The sequence below is a fragment of the Cyphomyrmex costatus genome, unplaced genomic scaffold (genome assembly GCF_001594065.2).
Source record: "Cyphomyrmex costatus isolate MS0001 unplaced genomic scaffold, Ccosl1.0 scaffold265, whole genome shotgun sequence".
NCBI classification, from domain to species: domain Eukaryota; kingdom Metazoa; phylum Arthropoda; class Insecta; order Hymenoptera; family Formicidae; genus Cyphomyrmex; species Cyphomyrmex costatus.
In genome coordinates, this window is record NW_017276747.1 from 60,781 (window position 1) to 86,755 (window position 25,975).

A 25,975-nucleotide genomic window follows, 5' to 3' on the forward strand; every position below is an offset into this window, starting at 1 on the left:
GTATATGCCTTTGTATTCTTATTAAAAGATCTTCCTATTCGAAACCAAGTGACTTAAATTCTTCTTTAAAAAAATTATATCACAATTAATTTAAAAACAAAATGAAAAAAATTTATTTAAATAGAAAAATTTTTTATGTAAAAACACTTCGCGCTGCTAGTTCTCTATCTCGATGTAATAAAATACAATAACAAAGATAAGAAACATTTTCACGAGAATTAAAGTATTTAGTGTGTATATGTAGTAGCCAGCGATGGACAATACTTTAATTAATCTATTCATTCATTTTGTTTTGAAATAAATGCATTTTTGAACACAAAAAAACGGACCTAACTAATTTGTACTCCCAATAGAACTAGAAATTTGTTAAACAAAATTTGCAAGAAAAGATATAGAAATAAACAAAAATTAGTTGAAAATTATTTTTGTGTAATTTAATAAATTAAAATGTATTATCTAAAGTAATAGGTCATGTTTAAAGAAATTGTACACGTATCGATCGTGTTCTATTCAAACCCGAAACGAAGGAATTCCCTGAACGTTGGTTCATTAAAATGTTATCATTCTTGTGGAGTATTGGCGGTTAGGAGTTTGATCGATACCTTGCCGGCGTAACTTGCAAGTTTGTGAAGCAATCACGCATTCATAAGGTGCCTTTGCATCTCATGATACTTTAACATTATTATCGTATTCCACATATATGTTTTAATTCGTATATAGAATAGATAATAACTATCGCACTTTATTTCAAATAAATGTTTTAGTTAAATAATTTATGTAAATCTATTATATCTAAATAATAAGTATTTAATTATTAACGCAATAATTTTTGGAAAAATTTTTACTTTTAAAAAAATTTCTGTTTAAAATTTTAAATAATAATAAATGTTCTATCAAATTTTGTTTGTGTCGTATATTTACCTTTTGCGCTAAGTCCAGTGACATTATATTGTCCAGGCCCAGGTCCAGAGCTATTATTTTTCGCTGCATGCCTAAAAATTTGCGAGATATCAGATCATATATAAAATTAAGTTACGTATTGCTTACTTAAATTAAAAAGAAACATAAAACATATTTTAAAGATGTGTAAAACAAAATTACAAACATGACACACAGCTCCGTTTTCTTAAATATAATGCATTAAGGTTCTTATGTATTGTTCTTACAGTATTAAGGTATAAGAGAAATTTACAAAAGAACTTATAAAATATGTTGTAGATTAAATTTAAATTTATTTTGGATTTATAATATCGTTTTAGATTTACCTATTGCCGAAGGAGAATGCTGGTGCTCTTCCTTGTTTAGAATCTGTAACTGTTCTTCCTACAAATGTTATGAAATATTGCTGTATAAAATATATACAAAATATAATTAAAAGTAAGGATGTGAATTTCAAAAATGAACATCAAGAGATGTTCATGTAGATTATACAAACAGATGTTTGTGTATATTATACATTTGTTCAACTGTCCATTCTTGTTACATAATAATCTTTGATAAAATCAGAACAATGACAACTGAATAATAAAAAAATATGAATTGTCAAAATATATATACAATACTTAAATACGAAAGCATTTGTTCTTTTAGTATAATAATATTGAAAAATCTTTAAAAAAAAGTCGGAATACGTTTTGAAATACAAAGAAATAAAATCCTTCACAAAATAGAAAATTAGATTGGATTTATTGCGTGCACTGAATCAAAACTGTACGTAAATACAATAATATTTATTGAATTAATGAAAATTGGTCCAATAAATTTTCATAATATAATTTATGTACATTATCAAGCTTACTTATAGAATTCATTGCAAGAAATTAAATATTTAACAATATCAAATCTTATTTGGACCGTGAGAGTTTCAAACTGAATACCGATGAGAATAAGCCTTTTACGGTTAAACTGGATCTTGGATGCTTCTAATATAATTTTCGTATGAATTTATATACTACGTATGTAGATTCCTAAATGCGCATCAAAATTTTTTCAGACTTATAACGCAAACTAATAAAACTACCGCAGTACTATCACGAGTTAAGGACGTTCTCCGAAAAATCCGTTTTCTTTAAGTTTTTCTGAACTTACAGAAAAAGCTTGTTTTAGTGTTCTGAACATGTGTTTTGAAGCTCAGTACCCGAAGCGGGATTAAAAATCGAGATATTCCACTTCAAAGTTGAAGGGTTTAACATAGGATCCCTATCTGAAATTTATTTGAAAGTGGTCTTTGTATTCACTGTAAAAAAGTTTTTCTTTACAATTTTTTGAAACAAAGAGACATAAAACTCGATATCACAAGGAATGATATGATATTTTCCTGAATATGCCTTTCGGTATTCATTTTTAAGAAACCATTTAGCAAAGTAGCTCCGCTATGTTTTCGACCGGCAGCAATAGCGAAAGCGAGAGAGAAACGAAACAAGTGAAAGAGCGGAGTGGTAGTCAACTATTAGGGTGCTGTCACATGCGGCGTAACTTGCGTAAGCGTAACCTGTGTATTCGAGTAAATTTTCAGAATACGTATGTTACGTTATGCTATTCTTTGGTCGGGATTCACATAGGGCGTATTTTACGGAATTGCGTAAAATGTGTAACTAATACAACCAATCGCTAATTAGGGTTTCCGTTGTACATTCTAACAGAAATTCTAAACGATCTTATAATTGGTTTTCGTAACCTACGCATCGAAAAATACGCCCTATGTGAATCCCGACCAAAGAATAGCATAACGTAACATGCGTATTCTGAAAATTTACTAGATTACACAGGTTACGTTTATGCAAGTTACGTCGCATGTGACGGCACCCTTAAGGTACTTTTTCATGCGCAGCACGCTACAGCAGCAATTCGTTACTATTGGTTAAGAATTTTATGTAAGCTAGATGACGTACTTCCGGCGCAAATACATTTTGCCGCAGTTCGTTGAAGTTGAACCGAACGAACAGCAAGCAGCAAGCGGCAAAATCGAGAAAGCGTACAATATGTCCGTCGTTTCATTATAAAAATATTATTTATTGCAATAAATATTAGGAAAATAAACGAAAAATAGCTTCGGATAAGGTACGGATACATGTTTGTAAGCAATAAATAATATTGCCTCGATTTTGCCGTGAAAAAGTAAAGTGTAAAGTATAAAATGACCTAATTTACAAACATTCGTACCTTATCCGAAGCCATTCTTCGTTAATTTTCCTAATATTTATTGCAATAAATAATATTGCCTCGATTTTGCCGCTTGCTGCTTGCTGTTCGTTCGGTTCAACTTCAACGAACTGCGGCAAAATGTATTTTGCGCCGGAAGTGCGTCATCTAGCTTACATAAAATTCTTAACCAATAGTAACGAATTGCTGCTGCAGCGTGCTGCGCATGAAAAAGTACCTTTAAGCGGGGAGCACAGACTTTTGGGTAACGCATAAAGCATGTGCATAAGGAATTTCATTGGCCCATTTTCTTATGCATGAGTCAATGGACTAATCAAATTCTTTATGTATATGGTTTATGCGTTATGCAAAAGTCTGTGCTCCCCGCTTTACTGTCTGTGTGTAGGGGCGATTGCGTGGACGCGAGTAAACTTTAGGTTGAGCACAACTGCAGTCGGAGAACGTCGATCCTTTAATTGAACTAACAATCTAACCATTTTGATGCTCATTGCATCTTGGATCTTAATAATATGTTGAATGACATATTAAACTCTATGAATGACATATTAAAAATCTGTAAATAATTTAATTACATTGCGAAAAATATTACCTGGGCCACAGTATAAGTAAGTACAGTAGTTTCACTCCGTGTCGGTACCTTTGATCTATGTGTCCTACAGTCAGCCATGTTGTTGATTGTGCGAGGCGCTTTGTTTTCACTGCACACATCGCCACCACAGCGACACACAGTGACACAGTATCCATACGTGACATCGACGCCATGATGAAAGTAGTGCGATTCGAGCATGCGTTAAGACATACTTTTACCCATAAATTTTGGAGAGTGAAAATACTATACTTACCTATACTGTGCCTGGGCCCTGGAGTCGAATCCGGATCGCTTGCTTTACGCACAAATGAATTGCTCTGTGCAAAAAGGGTACTAAGTCCATTTTTGGCGAAATTGAGATAATGATAAATTCTTAATTTTAAAGCCCAGATCTATCGTTTGATACATATTAAAGTTGTTAATCTTCATTTCCTGTTGTCCGATTTATGCAAAAAGGGATCTAAGTCCTGGACTTAGATCCCTTTTTGCATAAATTGGAAATTTAATGTCTTTATATCGCGTGTTGTATAATATCAAATATGAACGATTTAACATCATTGTTATTAAGCAGGGTCTGTTTACTAATAATGATTCGCTCTTTATCTTTCGGAAAACTTATAATTAATTAACTTATACTTAATTTTCTGGAGTACTATCTGCTTATAATTTTATAGAAGAATCCGTAAAACACACGTTCTCTTTGCGAAAACGGTCAATTTTGCAATTACCCACTGATGCAGCTTACCCTAGCGGCCAAGTTCCGATAAAAAAAGCAAAAATTTATGATTTAAAAAAATTAGGACAATATATACCCGATAAATATTTAGATTTTTATAATTCTCTGATCGAGTGGCCTATTATTACTAATGAGATAGACGAAGATAATTGTGATTAAAACATCCTAGAATATAATTATACTGTTGCCAATAAATTGCAAATAAAAAGTTAGATTTATGTCATAAAATGCTTTGTTTTATTTCGATTTAATCGTGATCCATGCAAAAAGAGCACTAAATCCACTACTGTTTTTTATAATTATTTAAAACACCCTTTAACTTTAAGCATAAAACCATGTATGTATTATTGTAATTGCATAAAAATGACATTTCTGTTGAATAACATTTCTATTATTCATTCTGTATGTAAAGTAAATCAGTTTTTTTCATTTTTCCAAAAACTATCTAAAATGACTTAGTACCCTTTTTGCATGGATCGATTCAAATGTCCTAACCATAATTAGACTATCGAGGTACTTGCGCGTAAAGTAAGCGATCCGAGTTCGACTCCTGGCCCAGGTAATATTCTTCGTAATGTAATTAAATTATTTATAGATTTTTAATATGTCATTCATAGAGTTTAATATGTTGAAATAGTGAGATGGCGCTTCAATCTTATCTAGTTCTTTTTAGTTCCTTTTTTAGTTTAACGTACATATATACTTTGTCTAACCTTTTTTATCTCTATGTTGTACTTTCTTATAACTACTTGTTTCATGTTCCATATAACTTACTTACTATTTCAAATAACCGTCTAAGTGTAACTGTCGACTTGTTCTCATATATATGCTGTGCATTGTTCTGTACTGACATCAGCCTTATTCAATAAAACGGTTAAAAGGTTTTAACATAATATGTCATTCAACATATTATTAAGGGCTACGGCAGAGAACGAGACGTAACATGCGTAGTCGTAACGTAAGATAAGGCAGAGAAATACGTAGCTGTCGTAGTAGTGACTGCCAGTGCTGCCAGTCACTACTACCACAGCTACGTTTTTCTCTGCCATAGGGTCTGAGCACAAGCACTGCCGTAACATTTTACGACACACTTAAGTTGTAGACGTAAATAACGCACACGCTTTGGCGTATCGGCGTATGACGTGTTTATGCACACTGTCGAAAGATATGGCAATAATGTACATAAACACGTCATACGCCGATACCCCAAAGCTTGTGCGTTATATATGTCTACAACTTAAGTGTGTCGTAAAATGTTACGGCAGTGCTTGTGCTCAGACCCTTACCTTACGTTACGACTACGCATGTTACGTCTCGTTCTCTGCCATAGCCCTAAGGCTCCTGAATACTCAGTCAAGAACTCCGTGTTGATGGTAGCGACACCGAAGTAGTCGATGGCCTAGCAAAACTGATAGTTATACACGCAAATGCAAGCTTATGTCCGTGTGCTCATTTTCGGGCCGAAGGCGAGCACACAGACATGGATTCATGCTTGTGTATGTGTATAGCGCCTCGCCATGGTAAAAGGCTGAACTAATAGGCGTGGAAAAGTGATGTTTTGACCAGTTTTGACGATAAAATTTTTCTTGCGTGCCATTTCGTCAATATTTGCTTATTTGTGACTTCCCTCGTACTCGTGAAAATCCTAAAAATTGGCGGAAACTGCAATTATCGTGAAATTTTATACGTAAAAGCGTATATTTCACTCGTTTCATCAGCTGTTAAACTGTGTGATTCTGCCTGAGTATAGGCTCACTTTACGTGCCTTTTATGATTATTTACTGACTATCAGAGGAGGAAAGGATAGTTTCCGTCAATTTTCACAAGTGTTTTTGAACGATCTCGCCTTTTAAATTTATCCAAATTGTCTTTATTAAAAAATGGGACGCAAGAAAAATTAATGTGTTTTTCTCGCCTATGACATCACAATTCCAACATGGCCGTCGCCGGTATTTAGGAGCCTTAAGATCCAAGATGCAATGAGCATCAAAATGGTTAGATTGTTAGTCAATTTAACTCGTAATAGTGCTATTAGTAGTTCTATTAGTTTGCGTTGTAAGTCTGAAAAAATTTCGATGCGCATTTAGGGATCTACGTAGTATATAAATTCACATGAAAATTATATTAGAAGCATTTAAGATCCAACTTGACCGTAAATGGCTTATTATTCTTGTTGTATTTAGTAATAAATATTTAATTATATATATATTAATAAATCTAGTTATATATATTGTATTAATAAATTAACTTCATTAAGTTGGACATTGATTAACGATTATTTGTTAAATACAAATTTTTTTTTAGTGTATTAGTCGAATTGTTTACATGGCTTTAAAAGAAACTAAAAAATAAGTGTAAAGTATTAGGTGTGTCGAAAAGATCCGTCCGTCTTTATGCAAAAAATATGACTTTATTTAAGAAACAAAATGAAAACGTACATCAATTAAAGTATTAGTCATCGTTAGATATGACTTTTTCCTATCTTTCTGGTAATAAGTGGATCCCACGGCGAAAGAATGATTCATCTTTAGAGGCTATCCAGTTAGAGACCCATTTTTCAACGGTTTCATAAAAGTTAAAGTGTTCCTCTGCAAGTGCGTATGCCATCGACCGAAACAAGTGATAGTCGAAAGGGACACAGTCTGGTGAATAAGCCGCATGGGGTAGCACTTCCCAGCGAAGTGCTCCTAACGTTTCCTTAACGAATTTTGTGACGTTAGGTCGAGCGTTATCATCAAGGAAGATCACTGTATGCTGTCTCGTTTCATATTCTGGTCGTTTTTCGTGCAATGTTCGGCTCAAATGGATAATTTGTTCTCGGTAGAGATCTCCTGTGACTGTTTGACCAGATTTCAGCTCATGGTACACTACACCCTTTTGATTCCACCAAATACAGAGCATTGCCTTCTTTTCGTGGATATTCCACTTTGAGTCGATGGTTGGCCTGGATCGCAAATAGTTTTTCGGCGTTTGAGGTTGTCGAAATAGATCCACTTCTCATCACCAGTCACAATTCGGTGCAAAAATCCCTTTCTTTGTTGACTAGCAAGCAAAATTTCGCAAGTAGTTTTCGTTTTTCAATGTCTCTTGGCTTCAATTCATATGGGACACATTTTCCTTCCTTGTAGAGACCTTTCCCAAGGCTTTCAAACGATCGGAAATAACAGATCGAGCACAATTTAATGTTTCTGCAAGTTGTTTTTACGTTTGATATGGGTCTCCATCCACTAATGCCTGCAATTCTTCGTCTTCAAATACTTTTGGCCGTCCAGAACGCTCTTTGTCCTCCATCAAAATCACCACTTTGAAAGCGTCGAAACCATTCTCTGCATGATTTATCGGAAGAAGCCCTATCATCATAAACTTCTACAAGCATTCGATGAGCTTCAGCTGCAGTTTTCTTCCATTTGAAGCAAAAGATTAACACTTCGCGCAAATGACGGTTATTTGGCTAAAATGACATTTTCGATGCAGTAAAAAGCAATGTTATTGATGCAAACGTATACTTTTATATACTGAATTTTATTGACAGATGGTAAAACTAAAAAGTTCAGTTTGGTTTAGACTGTGGCGACCCGCCACCAGAGGTCCAAGGAAGAGACTCGCGCCAATTCTCGCATGTATTCGAGATACGCGAAATCCTTTCATATAGAACCTCGATCTAATTGTAAGACTCCCCCAGGAGTCTAAGGCAGGCTCCCACTAAAATGCCTTACTGACGAGTCCAGTAGGACTAGTAAGGACCGGGACGAAACGCCGCGGTAGATGACAACATTTCGCATAGGTCTACAAGGGGCTAAAGAGTTATCGATAGTTCTAGCTATAACTACTCGCCGCTAGATGGACGGAACTTTCCGACACACCTAATATTAATTACAGGCGCGATTTTAAATCATATGCAATTTCACGATTAAAAACTCAATTACATATCGCACTATGATTTAAGAGAAAAAAATCGCAGTGCCTGAAATATATCGCAAAATCGTACATTCTTAATTAGCAGTATTATAGAAAAGAGAAACACTAAGGTTAGATTCGGGGAGACGCTATTAGCGCTATTTGTTTCATTTTATCTTCGTTGTCCATTAGACGTGAGACAAGGACGTACCACACAAATGGTGCTAATAGCGCGCTGCCCGAATGCAGCCTAAAATATAATGAATTTTTAAACAAATAGGTATGTATAGTTAAAAAATTAAAACAAAATAAAGACAGAGACAGAGAATTTTAGTACATAAAGCCAATTATTATTTATTAATAATTGCTTTATAGTATTGTACTATCTTTGTGTGCGAAGAAATAGATATAATATAAAAATTACCTATTAACGAAGGTAAAGTTACACAGGCCGGTCCTGGGCTGCTGTATTCAGCGGCAATCGGGCCTCGTCTTTTTGTAGGTGTCCAGGGTCTTTGCGTTATTCCAACCATTTTACTCGAAGTACGTACCTCCTTTTTTCTATCAAAATTTATAGTATAATTACGATAAAAAGGGAATAATCTATAATTAAATTTTATAGAAAGGTACACGGAGGAAATTATTACATTTAAAATTCCCAGACAGCATGCTTGTCAGAATGAAAACTTTAAGAGAACTTTTTCAAGAGAACATTTAGTTATCTTTAAAATAATGTCTAAACGATATCTCATAATAATCATTTATTAGAGAATCTACGAAGAGAACTCTTTAAGATATCCGATTTGAGAGATGTCTTGAAATTGTTATCTTTATGATGTCATGCTAAATGATATTAGTTTGTTTTCTCATAAAAGATATCAATATGTTGTATGATTTTTGACAGTTCAGAAACGAGACATAATTATGATATCTTTTATGAGAAATTCATTTGATGTTACTTATTAGGAAAGATTCTGTTTCAGAGATGCCAGAAGGTTTGTAGATTATCGCGCCAACGTTCTGTGAATTCATAATCTTGCCATTCACTTCATCAGGGCGAGGAGTGCAGTGATACTTGTAGCAATTTCGGGTGGGATGCACTAGTGTACACTGGTGCATGTTAAGTCCGTGTACAATGTACATGTTCGTGCATATGTTATATCCGTGTACTGCCGCGGTGGTAGATTAACAGTGTACAACGGTTTTAATATGCACCAGTGCACACTTATTTTCCCAGCCGAAATCGCTAATAGATACGTATCAGTGCATTCCTCGCCCTGATGAAGTGAACGGCAAGATTAATTAATTCAAACCTGTAAACATAACCTGTAAACTCTCTTTTTAAAGAAATTTATATATTAACATATAACAGATTTCTTTAAGACATCATAAATATGAATATATATGTTAATCATAAAGATGTCCAATTTAAGAAATCTTTTAAATATCATTTTTGTGACATCTTTCTGTTCTCAAAAAACGACGCATTAGATAACATTCAGTTATCTTTATGTGATCTTTAAGAAGTTTCTCTAAGTTATCAGATTCAGAAATAAGATATCTTTTAGAAACCTTTTGGATAACATATTGTTATTTGGGTTACTATAATGTGGTAGAAACTGCGGATTATCATGTAATTATAAGTTTAAATGCTATAACCATTTTTTTAAAAACAATAATATAAAGTAATTTTTACAGTTTTTTATAGTAAAAATTTTTTATTACAAAATCAAACTTTGTTGAATAAAAGTTAGTATTGTACAAATAATAAAAAATATATGTATACCTAGCACAAATATTGTTTGCGTACCATAGTAAAAATTAACTTTTTCCATGGCTTAAGCACTGGTTTAATAAAAATTACTTCATTTATGTGAAGTAAAATTAGTATTACCTCAGTAAAAGTTATATCGGAATATTGTTGCGAGAATCCACCCGAAAATACAAGACATAGTAGAATGTAATTTAAAATTGTATTAAAACTTAATATAAAGTTTTCTCCGTGTATAATTGCAAACATTAAATATAAGTAATAATGTCTCCGTAATATAAAAATAGTTTAAATGTCTTTTTCTGATAAACAATTATTTCAACATGCTTTCGTTTTTCAACACACGCACACACACACACACACACACACACACACACAAATTATTTCTTTGAAGAACTATTGAATAAACCATATATTAAATCCAGAGTTGTGACCGTTACCTCAAAAAAGTAATGCGTTACCGTTACTTTTTGAAAAAATTAACGCGTTACTGTTACTTAAAATGTAACGATTCGTTACTTTTTTTCATATAATGCCAAAAATTATTAGATTTTAAAATTATTATACATTAACTGATAATTGATATATTAAATGTGAAATAAATATTTAAACTTGAAACTACTAAAAATTTACAGTATACATATGTATTTATAAATTGTATATATGTATATATAAAATGTAATATACATGAAAATATATATATATATGAATAAATATACATACAATATATATACAGAGAGGGGCATTTAAAACAAGTCACCTGAATAACTCGCTTGTTTTTCACAATAGAAGAAAAAGTGTCAAACAAAAGTTGCTTGGTTTCGAGGAACACATAATGTAATGTCAATAATTGTTTTTTTGGTGGAGGCGCTAAAAAGATACGAAGGTCACCTCCACTTTTTTAAATGGAATTATGTAATTTTTTTAGATAACGTGATTCCTCTAATTATTTTGCATATAAAAGTATTAAGGTAGAGATACCAAAAAACCAATAATTTTCGAGATATTTTAGACTTTATTTTGATACATATTGACACAAAATGTTAAATAACTCGTAAACTGTTGACTTTTTGATTATCGTACCTTAAGACTTTTGTGAACAGAAAAATGAGGTAAATCAAATGGTGTAAAGAAAACACAGTTGCGTATTTAAAAAATAATCCATTTTGTATACATATTTTTTTTAAAGCAACTATGTGTTTTTTTACACCATTTGATTTATCTCATTATTCTGTTCACAAAAGTATTAAGGTACGATAATCAAAAAGTTAACACTGTACGAGTTATTTAACATTTTGTGTCAATATGTATCAAAATAAAGTGTAAAATATCTCGAAAACTATTGGTTTTTTGGTATCTCTACTTAATACTTTTATATGCAAAATAATTAGAGGAATCACGTTATCTAAAAAAAATTACATAATTCCATTTAAAAAAGTGAAGATGACTTTCATATCTTTTTAGCGCCTCCACCAAAAAAACAATTATTGACATCACATTATGTGCCTCTCGAAACCAAGCAACTTTTGTTTGACACTTTTTCTTCTATTGTCAAGAACAAGCGAGTTATTCAGGTGACCTGTTTTAAATGCTCCTCCCTGTATATATAGTATGGCTCATTTTAATCGACGCACCCGAATATCTCCTAAAATACGCCAGCTATAAAAAATGTTTCAAATAAAAATGGAATGGTGTCGAGGGGGACACGTTTTAGTTATATTGTTTTTTTTCTAAGTGGAGGCGCTAAAAAGATATGAAGGTCACCTCCACTTTTTTAAATGGAATTATGTAATTTTTTTTAGATAACGTGATTCCTCTATTTTGCATATAAAAGTATTAAGGTAGAGATACCAAAAAACCAATAGTTTTCGAGATATTTTACACTTTATTTTGGTATATTTTGACACAAAATGTTAAATAACTCGTAAACTGTTGACTTTTTGATTATCGTACCTTAATACTTTTGTGAACAGAATAATGAGATAAATCAAATGGTGTAAAGAAAATACGGTAATTATTTAGATTAGGGGGACACCTCACCGATGACCTTGACCTTGACATATGTTGTCAAGGTCATGATTCTGAGTAACTTTGCCTTAACAACTAGGCGGCGGACTCTTATCATTTTTGAGATATTAAGCGTTGAAGTTATTTTTAGTGAAACCGGTAAATCTTTAGATCAGGGGACTCTCCACAATTACTTTGACCTTGACATATGTTCTCAAGGATACGACCCTGAGTAACCTCAAACAGGTTTTAACCGTCGCTCGTCATTCGTTAAAAAGTTATTAACAATCATAGTTTTAAAATTAACATATGATATATGTATAATACATGTATGATATTAAGTACTATTCTACACCTTTCCCTGTTTAGAAACGTTAAACTTTCCACGCGAAGTAACTTTAACCCCCCCCTCTCCCCTCTTCACAGGGGCACTCGATTTCTACGATTGTACTGTTGCTATGATAGTACTGTCGGGGCAGACCTCTGTCGACGGTGTGGGTGCGGGGGGGTGGCCGAAGGCCGCCCTCTTGCACCCGCCCGTGTGTGTGTGTGTGTGTGTGTGTGTGTTCCATTCGTTATAACGATTATGAGTCTATTATTTGATATTTTATACACACGGACGGACGGACGGACGGGTGCAAGGGGGCGGCCTTCGGCCACCCCCCCGCACCCACACCGTCGACAGAGGTCTGCTCCAACAGTACTATCATAGCAACAGTACAATCCATGGTGGAAGTATACATGGTGTGCTTAGTTTTGCGTTGTCTCATTCTAAAATCTCCCTACTCTCTTTTCTTGTCGCCGAAAAAAATAGGCCTGCCACCACAAAAAATATTCCTAGAATAGTGGGTATTTCGCGCTGTTATGTTGCAAATCACACTAGGAAGCAGCACATGTATACACACAGACACACAATGCATATAAACATTGACATCTCTACTTTAATATCTAATAATTGTAATTAAAGTATGTATATATTCACATGTGCATAATAAGCTAAGCTTATAAACTAAGCTTACATGTGCATTGCAGCATGAATCGGTGTCTTCTTCGACACTAGCTGTATTTCCATTGCCGAATGTAGACTCCAATATTTCAGATAGTTTTAGTAGTTAATTTAATATAAGTAATAGACATTATTAAGAAAAACACTTTACAGATTTTACATAAATTGTCTATATCAATTTTACTCAATGTGCATGTATGCATACGAGTAAAATGTATATTTTTGGAGTCTCAGAAAAAGTAGCAGAAGAAGACAATATTATAATGTTTCAACAAAATCGAAGTAAAAATAAACATTGACATAAATTTGACTTAAAGTTATTAAATATTACTATTATCAACACTTACCATTTAGAGTATTGGATGGAATTACACTTCCTCCTATGTTTTTAAGCCACCCTTCACGCATAATGGCATTATTCGGCAACTTGTGGAAGCTTACTTCCTCCGGAGTACACGTTATGTTGGTGTTCTTACACGCTTTAACAATACACCGCACCATTTTACTTCAAATTTTCACTTTAATTTCAAAATAACAGGCCTGCACGTTTCTTTCAGGAGACGGCTAAAGACATACTTAGGGTGCGTTCCGAAATTTGCTGACAGTGCTGACAATACTGTTTTCTCGTTCCAAAATTGGTTCAGCCACGTTTCAGCTCTGCTGTAACTACTATCTTTTTCAAGAAAGTAGGTCCTAGGGAATTACTGACTTCCGGCTGATTTTGCACAATTTCAGAAGGTAGTGCAAGTTCAGTAATGCATATGGCTACTGGCATATATGTATACATAAGGCCCTTAGCAGAAACGTGACTTATAATTTTAAGACAGTCCTTGTGTAATATAATTTTTCATACGTGCTCTTGGTATCAATAATCCTCGTTTCGAAATTTGATTTAAGATATTTAAAATATATTTATCGTCATCATCTGAAGAACTGTCGGAATATTTCACACATATGACATTCTGAATGCCAATCAAAATCGGTGTTACAATTGCCGTTACACAATAACGGAATTTTCTTCTTTTAGTTAAAACTAGTACTCATATATTGCAGAAACAAACACGGAAACAGAATTACATTAGAAATATTGAAATCCTATGAAATTTAATAAATTAGGTTAAGTTCTATACATGTTACGCACTATTACTGCAAATGCGTTCCGATTTTAACTGCTGTCAGTTCTACTGCGAATTTCGGACCGGTTAAAATGTAATGATTTCAGTAGTGGTACTGCCAGCATTATCAGCAAATTTCGGAAAGCACCCTGAGATAGATGCTCCACGGCGCATGCATAAAAGAGACACTACTAGTTCAGTACTGCCAACCTTTCTAAGTTGGCCGCCCTATGTTTTTCGGTGACAACCGCGTTGAAAAGGGGCGTGGTTTACGAGTTCTGAGCACACCATGTATACTTCCACCATGCTTCTACAATCGTACTGTCGGGGCAGACCTCTGTCCACCTCCCCCTCCCCCCCTGCTGAGGGGCGCACGACTTCTACGATCGTACTGTCAGGGCAGACCTCTGTTAACCTCCCCCTCCCCCCCTGTTGAGGAGCGCACGACTTCTACGATGGTACTGTTGGGGCAGCGCATAGTCGAAACCATGTAGAAAACATGGCGAATGTAGTCGGTATGACAGATTTACTAACCTGAATAGTCGTCAACTTTAACGCTTAATATCTCGGTTTGCGGGGCAGAGCGACACTTATTTGTTCAAAATTCTTTCGTTTTACGCAAAAACGCGTCGAATGAGCCTAATTTGATCGAAACCGGAGGTGGTGGGTGAATTCTGTATAATTACCCAGACTTCTATATATACTACTAGACTGCTAACTCCCTTAAAGGTGCTTTTTCATGCGCAGCACGCTGCAGCAGCAATTCGTTACTATTGGTTAAGAATTTTATGTAAGCTAGATGACGCACTTCCTGCGCAAAATACATTTTGCCGCAGTTCGTTGAAGTTGAACCGAACGAACAGCAAGCAGCAAGCGGCAAAATCGAGAAAGCGTACAATATGTCCGTCGTTTTATTATGAAAATATTATTTATTGCAATTAATATTAGGAAAATAAACGAAAAATGGCTTCGGATAAGGTACGGATACATGTTTGTAAATTAGATCATTTTATACTTTACACTTTACTTTTTCAAATTTGTGATAAAGTATAAAATGATCTAATTTACAAACATGTATCCGTACCTTATCCGAAGCCATTTTTCGTTTATTTTCCTAATATTAATTGCAATAAATAATATTTTCATAATAAAACGACGGACATATTGTACGCTTTCTCGATTTTGCCGCTTGCTGCTTGCTGTTCGTTCGGTTCAACTTCAACGAACTGCGGCAAAATGTATTTTGCGCCGGAAGTGCGTCGTCTAGCTTACACCCACGGTAATTAATTCTGTCCCTCGGAAATTTTCACAAAATGAAAAGTGATCTCCTTTCTATATTAATTGTCACTATTCATGCACGATAAAGTTCAGTCGTAACGTTAATCGTGCATGGATTGTGACAATTAATATAGAAAGGTGGTCATTTTTTATTTTGTGAAATTTTCCGAGGGACAGAATTAATTACCGTGGGTGTACAATATAAGAAAATAAAATGGCAATCAACGGATCCGTTGCTGGACGAAGATTGGGACGATTATTTTGAATGTGTGAACAATCTTGTCGAAGACGACGTCGAAAATTTGCCGAGAAAGGATGTGCATATAATTAGAAGGAATGTAATATGGCTGTGTCCTGCGCTGATTGCGATATTGCGAGTAGCCGTATTGTAGCCGTAGGTAAATGTTAAGAAGACCCCCTTTACCTTAACTTTTGATAAAAATATACTCAATTGATGTGGTTTTGCATGAAACGAAAGAATCTGGCAGAAAAAAGTGTCGCTCTGCTTCGCGAACCGAGATATTAAGCGTTAAAGTTGACAACCATGTAGGTTAGGAAATCTGTCATTACTGTCATTACTTTATCTGTCATTACTTATCTATCATTCATTACTTTAAAAATAAATTCACTTTAATGCTAATACTTCGGTTCGCGAGGCAGAGCGACACTTTTTTCTGCCAGATTCCTTTGTTTCATGCCAAAACTCATCGATTGTATATTTTTTTTGTGGATTAGTTAAGCCTTCATTATCTGTTTTTCTTATATGTACAGAAACAGAAAAGCAATTACAAATTGAAACAAACTTCTTTACTGAATTATATAAAAAAGATATAGATAAGAAAGTTATTGTTAAAGTCAAAAATATTTTACCTTAGATAAAAAAATTTTTCCAACAGAATGCGAAGACATTAATATATTCGAAATGCCTCATAAAATTCGGCTGATTATAGCAGTTAAGTAGCTACCAAATATATCAAAATACGGTTGCATTCTTATGCAAAATTTTATTTTCAAGAAATTTTAAAACCAATTCGCAAACGACAAACATTAACGAAAACAATATTATTTTTAAGAGACTAATAAAGTAGGTAAATATATAGATTAGGGGAGCCACCCCCGATGATCATGACCTTGACATATGTTGTCATACTATCATAGCAACAGTACAATCGTAGAAGTCGTGTGCCCCTTCGCAGGGGGTTGGGAGAGGTGAGAGTTACTTTAAACAGAAGGAGATGTAAAATAGTACTTGTTATAATACATATATGGCAGAAATTATACGTTAATATGTATAATTTCCGAGAAATGGTACGTTAATTTTGAAACTTTTTTTGTTAATAACTTTTTAACGGACAGTGACCGCCACCTAAAATCTGCGGGAGGTTACTCAGGGTCATGACCTTGACAACATATGTCAAGGTTAAGATCATCGGGGGTGGCTCCCCTAATCTATATATTTACCATAAAGTATATAAATAATGTTTAAAATCAACGCGTAAAACGAAATCTTTAACAGTTTTATTTGTAAGAGTTCTTGAAGAAACATCTTTAAGATATTTCATAAAAAATTGTGAAAAATATTTTAAGATTGTCTTATAATTTTGAGGAAAATAAAAGATTTTTTCAATATATTTAGTTCAATAGATTACACGAAGTTAATTCACCACAAGTCGATAAGTTTAGAAAGTAACTTACATCACCCTGGTGAAAATAAAAATTAGAGCATAAGTCGAATGTAAGTAAAGAGTAACAGAAGCGTAAACAAAGCTTCTAGGAGGTAAAAGTTGAAACAACGAAGCGCAAACACCTCTTTTACGTTTCGTTTCAATTTTCGCCTCCTAGAAGCTTCGTTTACTCTTCTATTACTCTTTTCTCACATTCGACTTACGTTCTAATTTTTATTTTAACCAAGACACTTATAAATAACATAAGTAACATACGTTATTCAGATATGTGTATTTTATAAGTATAAAAAATGTGATTTAAAAAAATCATTAAAAAATTATTGATATCATTTATATTTATTACCATTTAAATGTAATGATAAATAATACGAATATATTATAATTTTAAAGTAATATTTATTACATTTATTGAAAAAAAAATTCAGACCAAATGTATTTATTAATAAAAACCTTTGAAAAAATTAAAAATTAAAGGATAAAATACAATTTTTACTATTTTATAAAAATATGGACAAATATCAGTAAAAATAAAATTACGGAAACAAGTATTTATTCAATACTGTTAATTAGATTAACCCAGGTTAATTTTAAAAATACGTATGAGCGTGCTAATGTATGCGCATGTGTCGTACGGGTCACGCGGTGCGGTTCTTGACGCATGCGTATAATGCACAATCGAAATTGGGGGCCACTTTTTCAAACAAGTTAGCAGTCTAGTAGTATATATAGAAGTCTGTGGTTCTAATTGTGAAGAGCAACGAGAGCGACATGTTAGAAGGTTAGAACATGTTCACGATTATCGAATCAGATAGGCTTTGGAAACTTAGTCACTATGGTTGGATTCGGGTAAAGCGCTATTAGCGCTATTTGTGTAGTACTATCCTTATCTCACGTCTAATGGACGATGAAGATAGAATTAGCACTAATAGCGTCTCCCCGAATCCAACCATAATGGCTGCGTTCAGCAGAAAAAGCAGCTTTGCAACTGTTGTAAAATTCTTTAATATAATTGGTCTTGCCCTTATTTCCACATTAGATCTAAATGTATAAGTCAATCATATTTAAGAATTTTACAACAGTTGCAAAGCTGCTTTTTCTGCTGAACGCAGCTATGACTAGTTTCCAGAGTACACGCGATCAGCGCGCGCTATTGGCGCGTAATCGGTGCGCGATCTGTTGAATAGATATAAAAATAGGAAACTAAAGTAACGGTAAAAGTAACGACTAAATTCGTTACTGTAAAAATTTAACGACGTTATCGTATACAGACAAGAAAAAGTAACGATCGTTACTGTAAAAAGTAACAAGAACGATAACGGCGTTACAAGTAACGCGTTACTTCTCAATCCCGATTAAATCTTATATAGTATCGTGAGAATTAAAAACCATTAAATATAAAAATAGGAAACTAAAGTAACGGTAAAAGTAACGTTACTGTAAAAATGTAACGACGTTATCGTTATCGTTACAGATAAAAAAAAGTAAGAATCGTTACTGAAAAAAGTAACGAAAACGGTAACGGCGTTACAAGTAACGCGTTACTTCTGAACCCTGTAACTATAAGATTTAATTTAAATCTTATAGTATCGTGAGAATTAAAACCAATGAACTGTGAATCAATAAACTCTGAAAGTACAGATATCCGTATCTGTTGAAGATGTTTTATTTTCCATGCGAATATTTATATTTAAAAATACGTGCCGGTTCTAAAACGCACATTTGTACTTGCAGTCAGTGCTTGCAGTACAACTTCTTGACAAACATGATTCTTTCTGGTAGACAACAAAATACATATATATATACGTGATGTCCATGATTTATGCAATGAAGGCGACCTCGAAGTCGCGGGGACGCACACAGAAACAACTCTTAGCGAACCATATAAGAGCATGTCCATGATGGGCATTCGCCGCGATCACCCACCGCTCGAGTTCTGGCCCATGTCATAAAGTGGGTGAGAGTTTTAAAAGTGCCCAAATATATACGGTGGTTAATGATGATGACTCATAGCTTACTCATAATGTAAAATAACATGTTCAGGGTATGCTATATTTATCATATATAAAATGCATTGTAGGCTTTAAACTTTGAAATATTCGAACAATTAACAATTTTATCGTAATCTTTAAATTTCTAATTTAGAATTTAGTTCTTCTCTAAACTTTCATTTGCTTTATTGTAAGATAACTTTTTACATTTCAAAGTAATTATACTACTAAAATTATATTAAAAATTTAACATTTTTTTAATTTTAACAAATATAAAGTTATTTGTCTATTTTATTCTTATTATCTAGCATTGAAAGTTAATATAAAAGAAAAAGATTTTATGATTAAAAATGATAATATCAATAATTATATTAATATATTTTTAGCCGGGACGAAACGCCAACTTGTGATATTCTTCGCAATCTTAATTTTTCACAGATTTTAAATTATCATTACTTTAATATTAAATTTTAATATATGTCTTTCAACATATTATTAAGATCTAATAAGATGCTATAAGCATCGAAATTTGTTAGATTGATTGTCAATTTAACTAAAGTGATATTACCGCGGTAGTTATTTAGAGTTGCGTTGTAAAGTCTGAAAAAAATTTTCGGCACGCGATTAGAGGAACTACATACGCGGTATATAAAATTCACACACAATGATAATAAGCATCGAGATCTAGCTTTGACCGAGATAGGCTTATCTTTGTGCTTCCTTCTTTCTTGTTAATTGGTTAATATATTTTGTTTTATAATAGAAATAAATCTAATATAATCATATTAGATTTATATCTATTTATTTATTAAAATAAATATATATACTTTATTTTATATATACATATATTATTTAAATAAAATTAATTTTTTCAACTTCTCAAGAAAGATTCTCTCTCTTTTCCTGAATAGAATTAAAGTTTAGAAATATATATATTTGCACTCGTATAGCAACGTTATTTGTATTTTTGTAATAGACCCCGATTTTAAATAATCAATAAAAAATCCGAAGAATACTATTGTACAAAGTTAAATAAACATCGCTTAAAATAAAGTAATGTATGATAACTGATCATCAATAATATCGCACACAAAGTATGGTAGACGTGATCGACTGCGTTATTAACTTATACCAAAATTCTTAGATCATTACTGCGACATTTTGATAAGACGAAAGAAAGATTAAAAGATGAAGCGAAACATTAGTAGCTTGGAAAAAATGCAAAGGTAAAGAATTGTTAATTTTTAAAATATTTGTAATCAAACTTTTTTGTTGAAAAATTCTGTATAAAACTTTGTTTATTGTAACATTATTATTACTGTCACTGGTTATTAATCGATAAGATTAAAATGTACAATATTAGTAGTTATGACGCAGAAATATTCATAAGAAATATAAATATCGTTGAGCGACATTATTTACCTCTTTTTCATCCGCATCATATATATGTGTCTAAATGACATCATCATATGTAATACATATGTACACATATACATACTTATGACAAAAACGCGACTATGTGTCGACTACTATGGATGTACTCGTGTATATCCATATCGAGATGACACGTAGTAAATATACATATATCGATATACATATATAGGTATATACATATACGTGTGTATATGTAGCATTTCATTAGTCAAATATGGGAATGAAAGTATGGAGTAGCAATTGATACAGAGAGACAGTATAAATATGTATGTCGTGATATCGCCAAAATTAGAGGAAGATTGCAAAATATTGGCATATATACGAATCTTAAAAAGTGAATGTAATTTTTGTAAAGAAAAATTGTATCTTTTCTTCGCAACTCTTTATCAGTCCACAATTTATATAAACAGTAAGTAATACATGAGATTATTAATAAATAATAAATCAAATATATGTATACATATATATTATTAAATTATGAAAAATTAATTATTTGAAATATGAAATGATACACAATAAAAATATTTTGTATTTGAATATGCGTTGGAAACGCGTATTCAAGTACTTGTTCAAATTTTGTGTTAAAACAATACAAATAAAAAAAGGGCACAGGAGCCAAAGGCTCTAATGTTTTATACATGTTGAGCCTTGTTATTACTTATTTTTGTGTTAAAATTTTATTACATATACTTTCTAGTGTTAATTTAACATTAATGTGATTATGTTATTTAAATATTTCGTATATTTAATAATTTTTAATGTCAAAAAGACCCAATTTATAAAGTAATAAATAACATAAAAATAAGAGAGAGTAAATTCTAAGATATAATATAGATAATATATGTATATGAATAAAATACATTAATAGACGTATCATAAATATTGATGTTACTTAATATACTTTCACACACAGTCTGCTTACAAATTGTGTCAGTAATGTCATTACCTTTTTGTGTGTTAATTTTTTCCTGTCCCCCTCCTTCCCAAAATAGGCAAATTTCAAGAGAGTATAACTTCGTCAAAAATAATCAGAAAAAATTGTTTTTAAAACATTTTTTTATGATCATTTTGACGAAGTTACACTTTTGAAATTTGCTTATTTTTGGGGGGCAGGATAGGTGATATTTTAATTTTGCTGTTGAGTGTATATGTATGTTACAGAAAATTTATAAAAAAATTTTTTACAAATACATACTTTTATAAAATACCAGTATTATAATTTTTTGAGGTAACAAATGTGAATGTTATTCTCTTAATCATAATTAAACATAAATGTTTGAAGCATTTTTTAAAAATAATACTTGACATTGCTTGATATTTTCTCCCTCCTCTCTCTTTTCGACATTTAAGAATACGAGATTTCATTCGATATTTTTTAACAATCTACAATGAAAATATATCTAAAAATTTGCAATAGTATTTAATAATAACGAACAGAAAACTATGTTTACTAACTACGATAGCATTAATTGTAGTACTATACATACGCCAATTTCAATGCTAAATAAATATTTAGGGTGACACAGTATATTTTGGTTTACTTTAGAATAATTTCTAGAAGCCATTTTAGAAATTTGTCGGTTTTCTCGCAAAATATTCTATACAAACAAAAATTTGCTTCTTATTATCTTAGACAGGTTAATAATCGTTATTATATTATTAAGAACATTATATTTTCCCAATATCAGAGTATGTATCATGAGATGTACGATTTTGCTCTACATTATCTTTTTATATATGTCAGTTACTATATATTATATTTTAATTTTCTCCGTGAGCTTTCATGCAAATTTATATTATATATAATGTATTCGCATAATCTTCGATCATCACGGTAAGAGTACTTGACTTTATAAGATAAATTTACTTACTCGATACTAGTAAAAGTCTGTAAATAAGACAAGATATCCTTAACGTAAGGTAAGAATAGACAACGATTCTATTTACAAGATGATTATATTGATTTGATCGCTGCCAGTCGTACGTATTTTAACAGTTCCGTGCTGAACACAGATACTCACTTGAGACACGTTAACTTATGACTGAGGAATAAACGTCAAGGTATCGTGGCATGTACCTGTTTCCTGGATTCGCATTCCCCACCTTTTGCGGCTCACAGTTTGATTGGAAGAGCCTGAAACTGTAAGCGCCTGTGAGCTTGCCTCGCGTGCAGATATTGAACAAATCGTCGCGAATGTCATACAAAAATTTCAGCGCAAGGCATTTATCATCGAACAGGTCAGAATGGATTTCGGTCGGAATTATTCCATTTTCTCTAAAAAAAAAATACAATATAAAAATATAGGGAATAATTAAATATTCCGATTAGAATTTATTCCGACTTGTTCCATGATATATGTATATATATAAAGAGAGAGAGAGAGAGAGATATTCCCAGGACTGAGACGAATAAAAAATTTGCAATAAAAATATAATTTTATTAAGTCTACAATGACATTAATAAATTGTGTTTAATTCAAGTTTTTGCAATTACAATTAGAACTTACAAATTAAAGAAACCTTATTTTTAAAAAAATCTTATATATTATGATAAACTATAGTATATCTATTATATATCAAAATTATATTTATATGTGCAAAAATAAATGTTTTCTAATATAAAATCGTATTCTTAAAAATGTTAATTATTTAACTATTTTTAAATGTTTATGATATTTTTTACACAAATCCTCTTTCCTTTTTTTTTATGTAATCTTATAGATCAATTTGATTTGTAAAAATTCTATTTTATTAAACTAGCATTTTATGGAAAAATACTATAAATTTTCGCAAGAAAGAGAAGAGAGTTTGCTTTTTAGTAACAGTATAGAAATTAATTTAAAACGTATGATAATAAAAATAATAATATATTAGGTGTACAAATTAGTTCGGTCCACTTTTGTGTTCAAAAATGCATTATTATTTCAAAACAAAATGAATGAACAGATTAATTAAAGCATTGTCTATCGCTGGTTACTACTTTTTCCCATCTCTCAGGCAATTTTCGAATTCAATCTCGAAAAAATGACTCGCCTTTGGAGGCGATCCAATTTTGGAAAACGGACCGAACTAATTTGTACTCCCAATAAAAATAACAATAATTGTATAACAATAATCTTGACAAGCTGAGGCAGCATATAATATTTATAAAATATTTACAAAATATCTGTAAGATTTATTTTGAATATTTTGCAAATATTTTTATGGTTTTAGATTGCACAAAAGTCATAAGTATTTATTATAAATATAACAAATGCTAGAGATAGGCAGTACAGCGATATTTTAAATATTGGTATTTTAAACTGTTTTTTTCCATATTTTGTACCAATATTTATAGACATCAATGTCGAAAGATAAGACATTTATAAATTGATTTATTTGAACACACAAGAATATCGAACTTCCGATATGGAATGCATTCTGTTTTATACTAACAACATTTGTAAGTATTCATTTGTTCTTATTTAATATTTAGTAGATAACAAGGATAAATTTATGCTTACAGGCAGCGTGCCCCCTTGCTATCTTACAACTTTTATCTGAAACGTTTTTTCGTATCTTTTAATCTATATTTTTTAGATACTCGTCTGGGGCAATTAAAATGGGACATCCTGTATAATATCAACTATATGTATATATATATATATAAAATTAATAAATTAAGTCTCGCTGATAATTATGATCTATTATGAGAAAATGATCGTGTGAAATTTTCATCTTCTCTCACAGCTAGTTTATCTTGTATTTATGTGACATCTCTTTTTATTTGAGATGTAATTCGTCAGGCTGAAAAATTTTCATTCGTAAAAGAACCAGTTGAGTATTACATATCAGCGTGAAAGGAGGCACTGTTGCTAGCAGCGCAGCAAAGAAGGGAGAACATTTGATCCTCTTCTCCCTCTCTTATATCTCATCGCTGATAGAACGAGCGAGTCGACATAGTGACGGCTAATACGATAGGTGTTAAGTACGGGGAATTCTTAGTCATACGCATTATTAATCACAAACGTGCTTGTTTGTTAATCCGCTGCGCATAATACATTTTCTTATGGACCGCGATACGACGTATACAGCCGGAAGTTTGACGTGTATAGCTAAGAGGATTTAGAATTCCTTTTTATAAAGAACATATAAAATTGTTTTAATTTTCTTTACACAGTTTCTCGATACGTGATGCTTGAACAATTATGGAAGTGCGTCTTTTCATATATTAAATATTGTATTAGTACAATAGTGTAATCAAGAGGAGAAAAACGTTTGCCTAAGTAGGTGCAGTGTACTGATTTACTAAAGAACTCTATCTATACGAATAGATTATTATTATATATGAAACGTATTTTTAATTTTAATCAATTCGTATGAATATTGCTGAAAATGATTAACAATATCAAAGAATGCTTCAAATAAGAGTTAAAAGAGATTGTATAGAAATATGTTGAAAGTGATATTAATTAGTCATGAATAATTGTAATTGATTATTGTAATCATCGTATTTCTTGGACTTCTCTAATTTAATTATATTAAATTAAACAAAGAAATATTTAGTAAATAAATATTTATATATACATAAAACACATAATCTCTCTCTCGTATACAAAAATAAAAGTGATATTTGAATTATACTATTATAAATAAATATAGAAAAATAAAAAATATTTAGGTAAAAATATTTATAGAATTCTATATAGTCCATCTCTCTCAATACATTGAATAATTTGTATTTATATTTATTTTTTGCCACTATTTTTTAATCACCAATAAGAGAGAAATGGAGAAAAAATTTTTCTGTGTGTATGTTATACAATATGAATTGATTCTAAACACAGGAAGCGGATGTCCGGACGTATTTTTTTATTGTTATCACAATCAAAGAGACCAATGCAAGATTGCACTGGACAATTAAGTAATCGAATGTATTGTAATGTGATACACAGATAAATGAAAATGTCAGAGTGATGAGAGCATTTGTGCAATATAACGGTGGAACTCCTAATTGGCACTTTAATAAATTGCGACGGTGAGATCACGATCAATATATATATATTTTTTTTTTATTCTATAATTCATGTTCTTTAGATATTATTGATAAATTTTTTCAAGTCGTTCCTGTAACATATTATCTAAAGTCTACTCCTCAAATTTCTGACAATTGCGCAGTCTAATGATACCATATTTATGGTTGGTACATTGAATTTTGACTACATATCATTGGGCTTTGGCTGCCTGTGTGCTATGCACACATCACACATTCGCTATAGACACGGTCTACCTGACAGTGGCGTAGCCAGGGGGGGGGGGGTGTGGGGG

At 32.0% G+C, this 25,975-nt stretch overlaps 2 protein-coding genes across 2 annotated transcripts in view; one reads left to right on the top strand and one right to left on the bottom strand.

Moving 5' to 3' along the window:
* LOC108774604 (outer dense fiber protein 3) overlaps positions 1-22,693 on the bottom strand; it is a 33,878-nt gene extending 11,185 nt beyond the window's left edge. The window contains exons 1-4 of the mRNA XM_018540750.1: positions 22,540-22,693; positions 8,809-8,945; positions 1,266-1,323; positions 922-992 (exon numbers count right to left, since the gene is read on the bottom strand). Of these exons, the coding sequence (XP_018396252.1) occupies positions 922-992; positions 1,266-1,323; positions 8,809-8,917 (238 nt within the window). The 5' untranslated portion in view covers positions 8,918-8,945; positions 22,540-22,693. The remainder of the gene's footprint in view (positions 1-921; positions 993-1,265; positions 1,324-8,808; positions 8,946-22,539) is intronic.
* A 2,216-nt stretch (positions 22,694-24,909) lies between these two features.
* Positions 24,910-25,975, top strand: part of pain (transient receptor potential cation channel family member painless) — a 13,841-nt gene continuing 12,775 nt past the window's right edge. The window contains exon 1 of the mRNA XM_018540723.1: positions 24,910-24,933. The gene's annotated coding sequence lies outside the window, so the exon portion shown is untranslated. The remainder of the gene's footprint in view (positions 24,934-25,975) is intronic.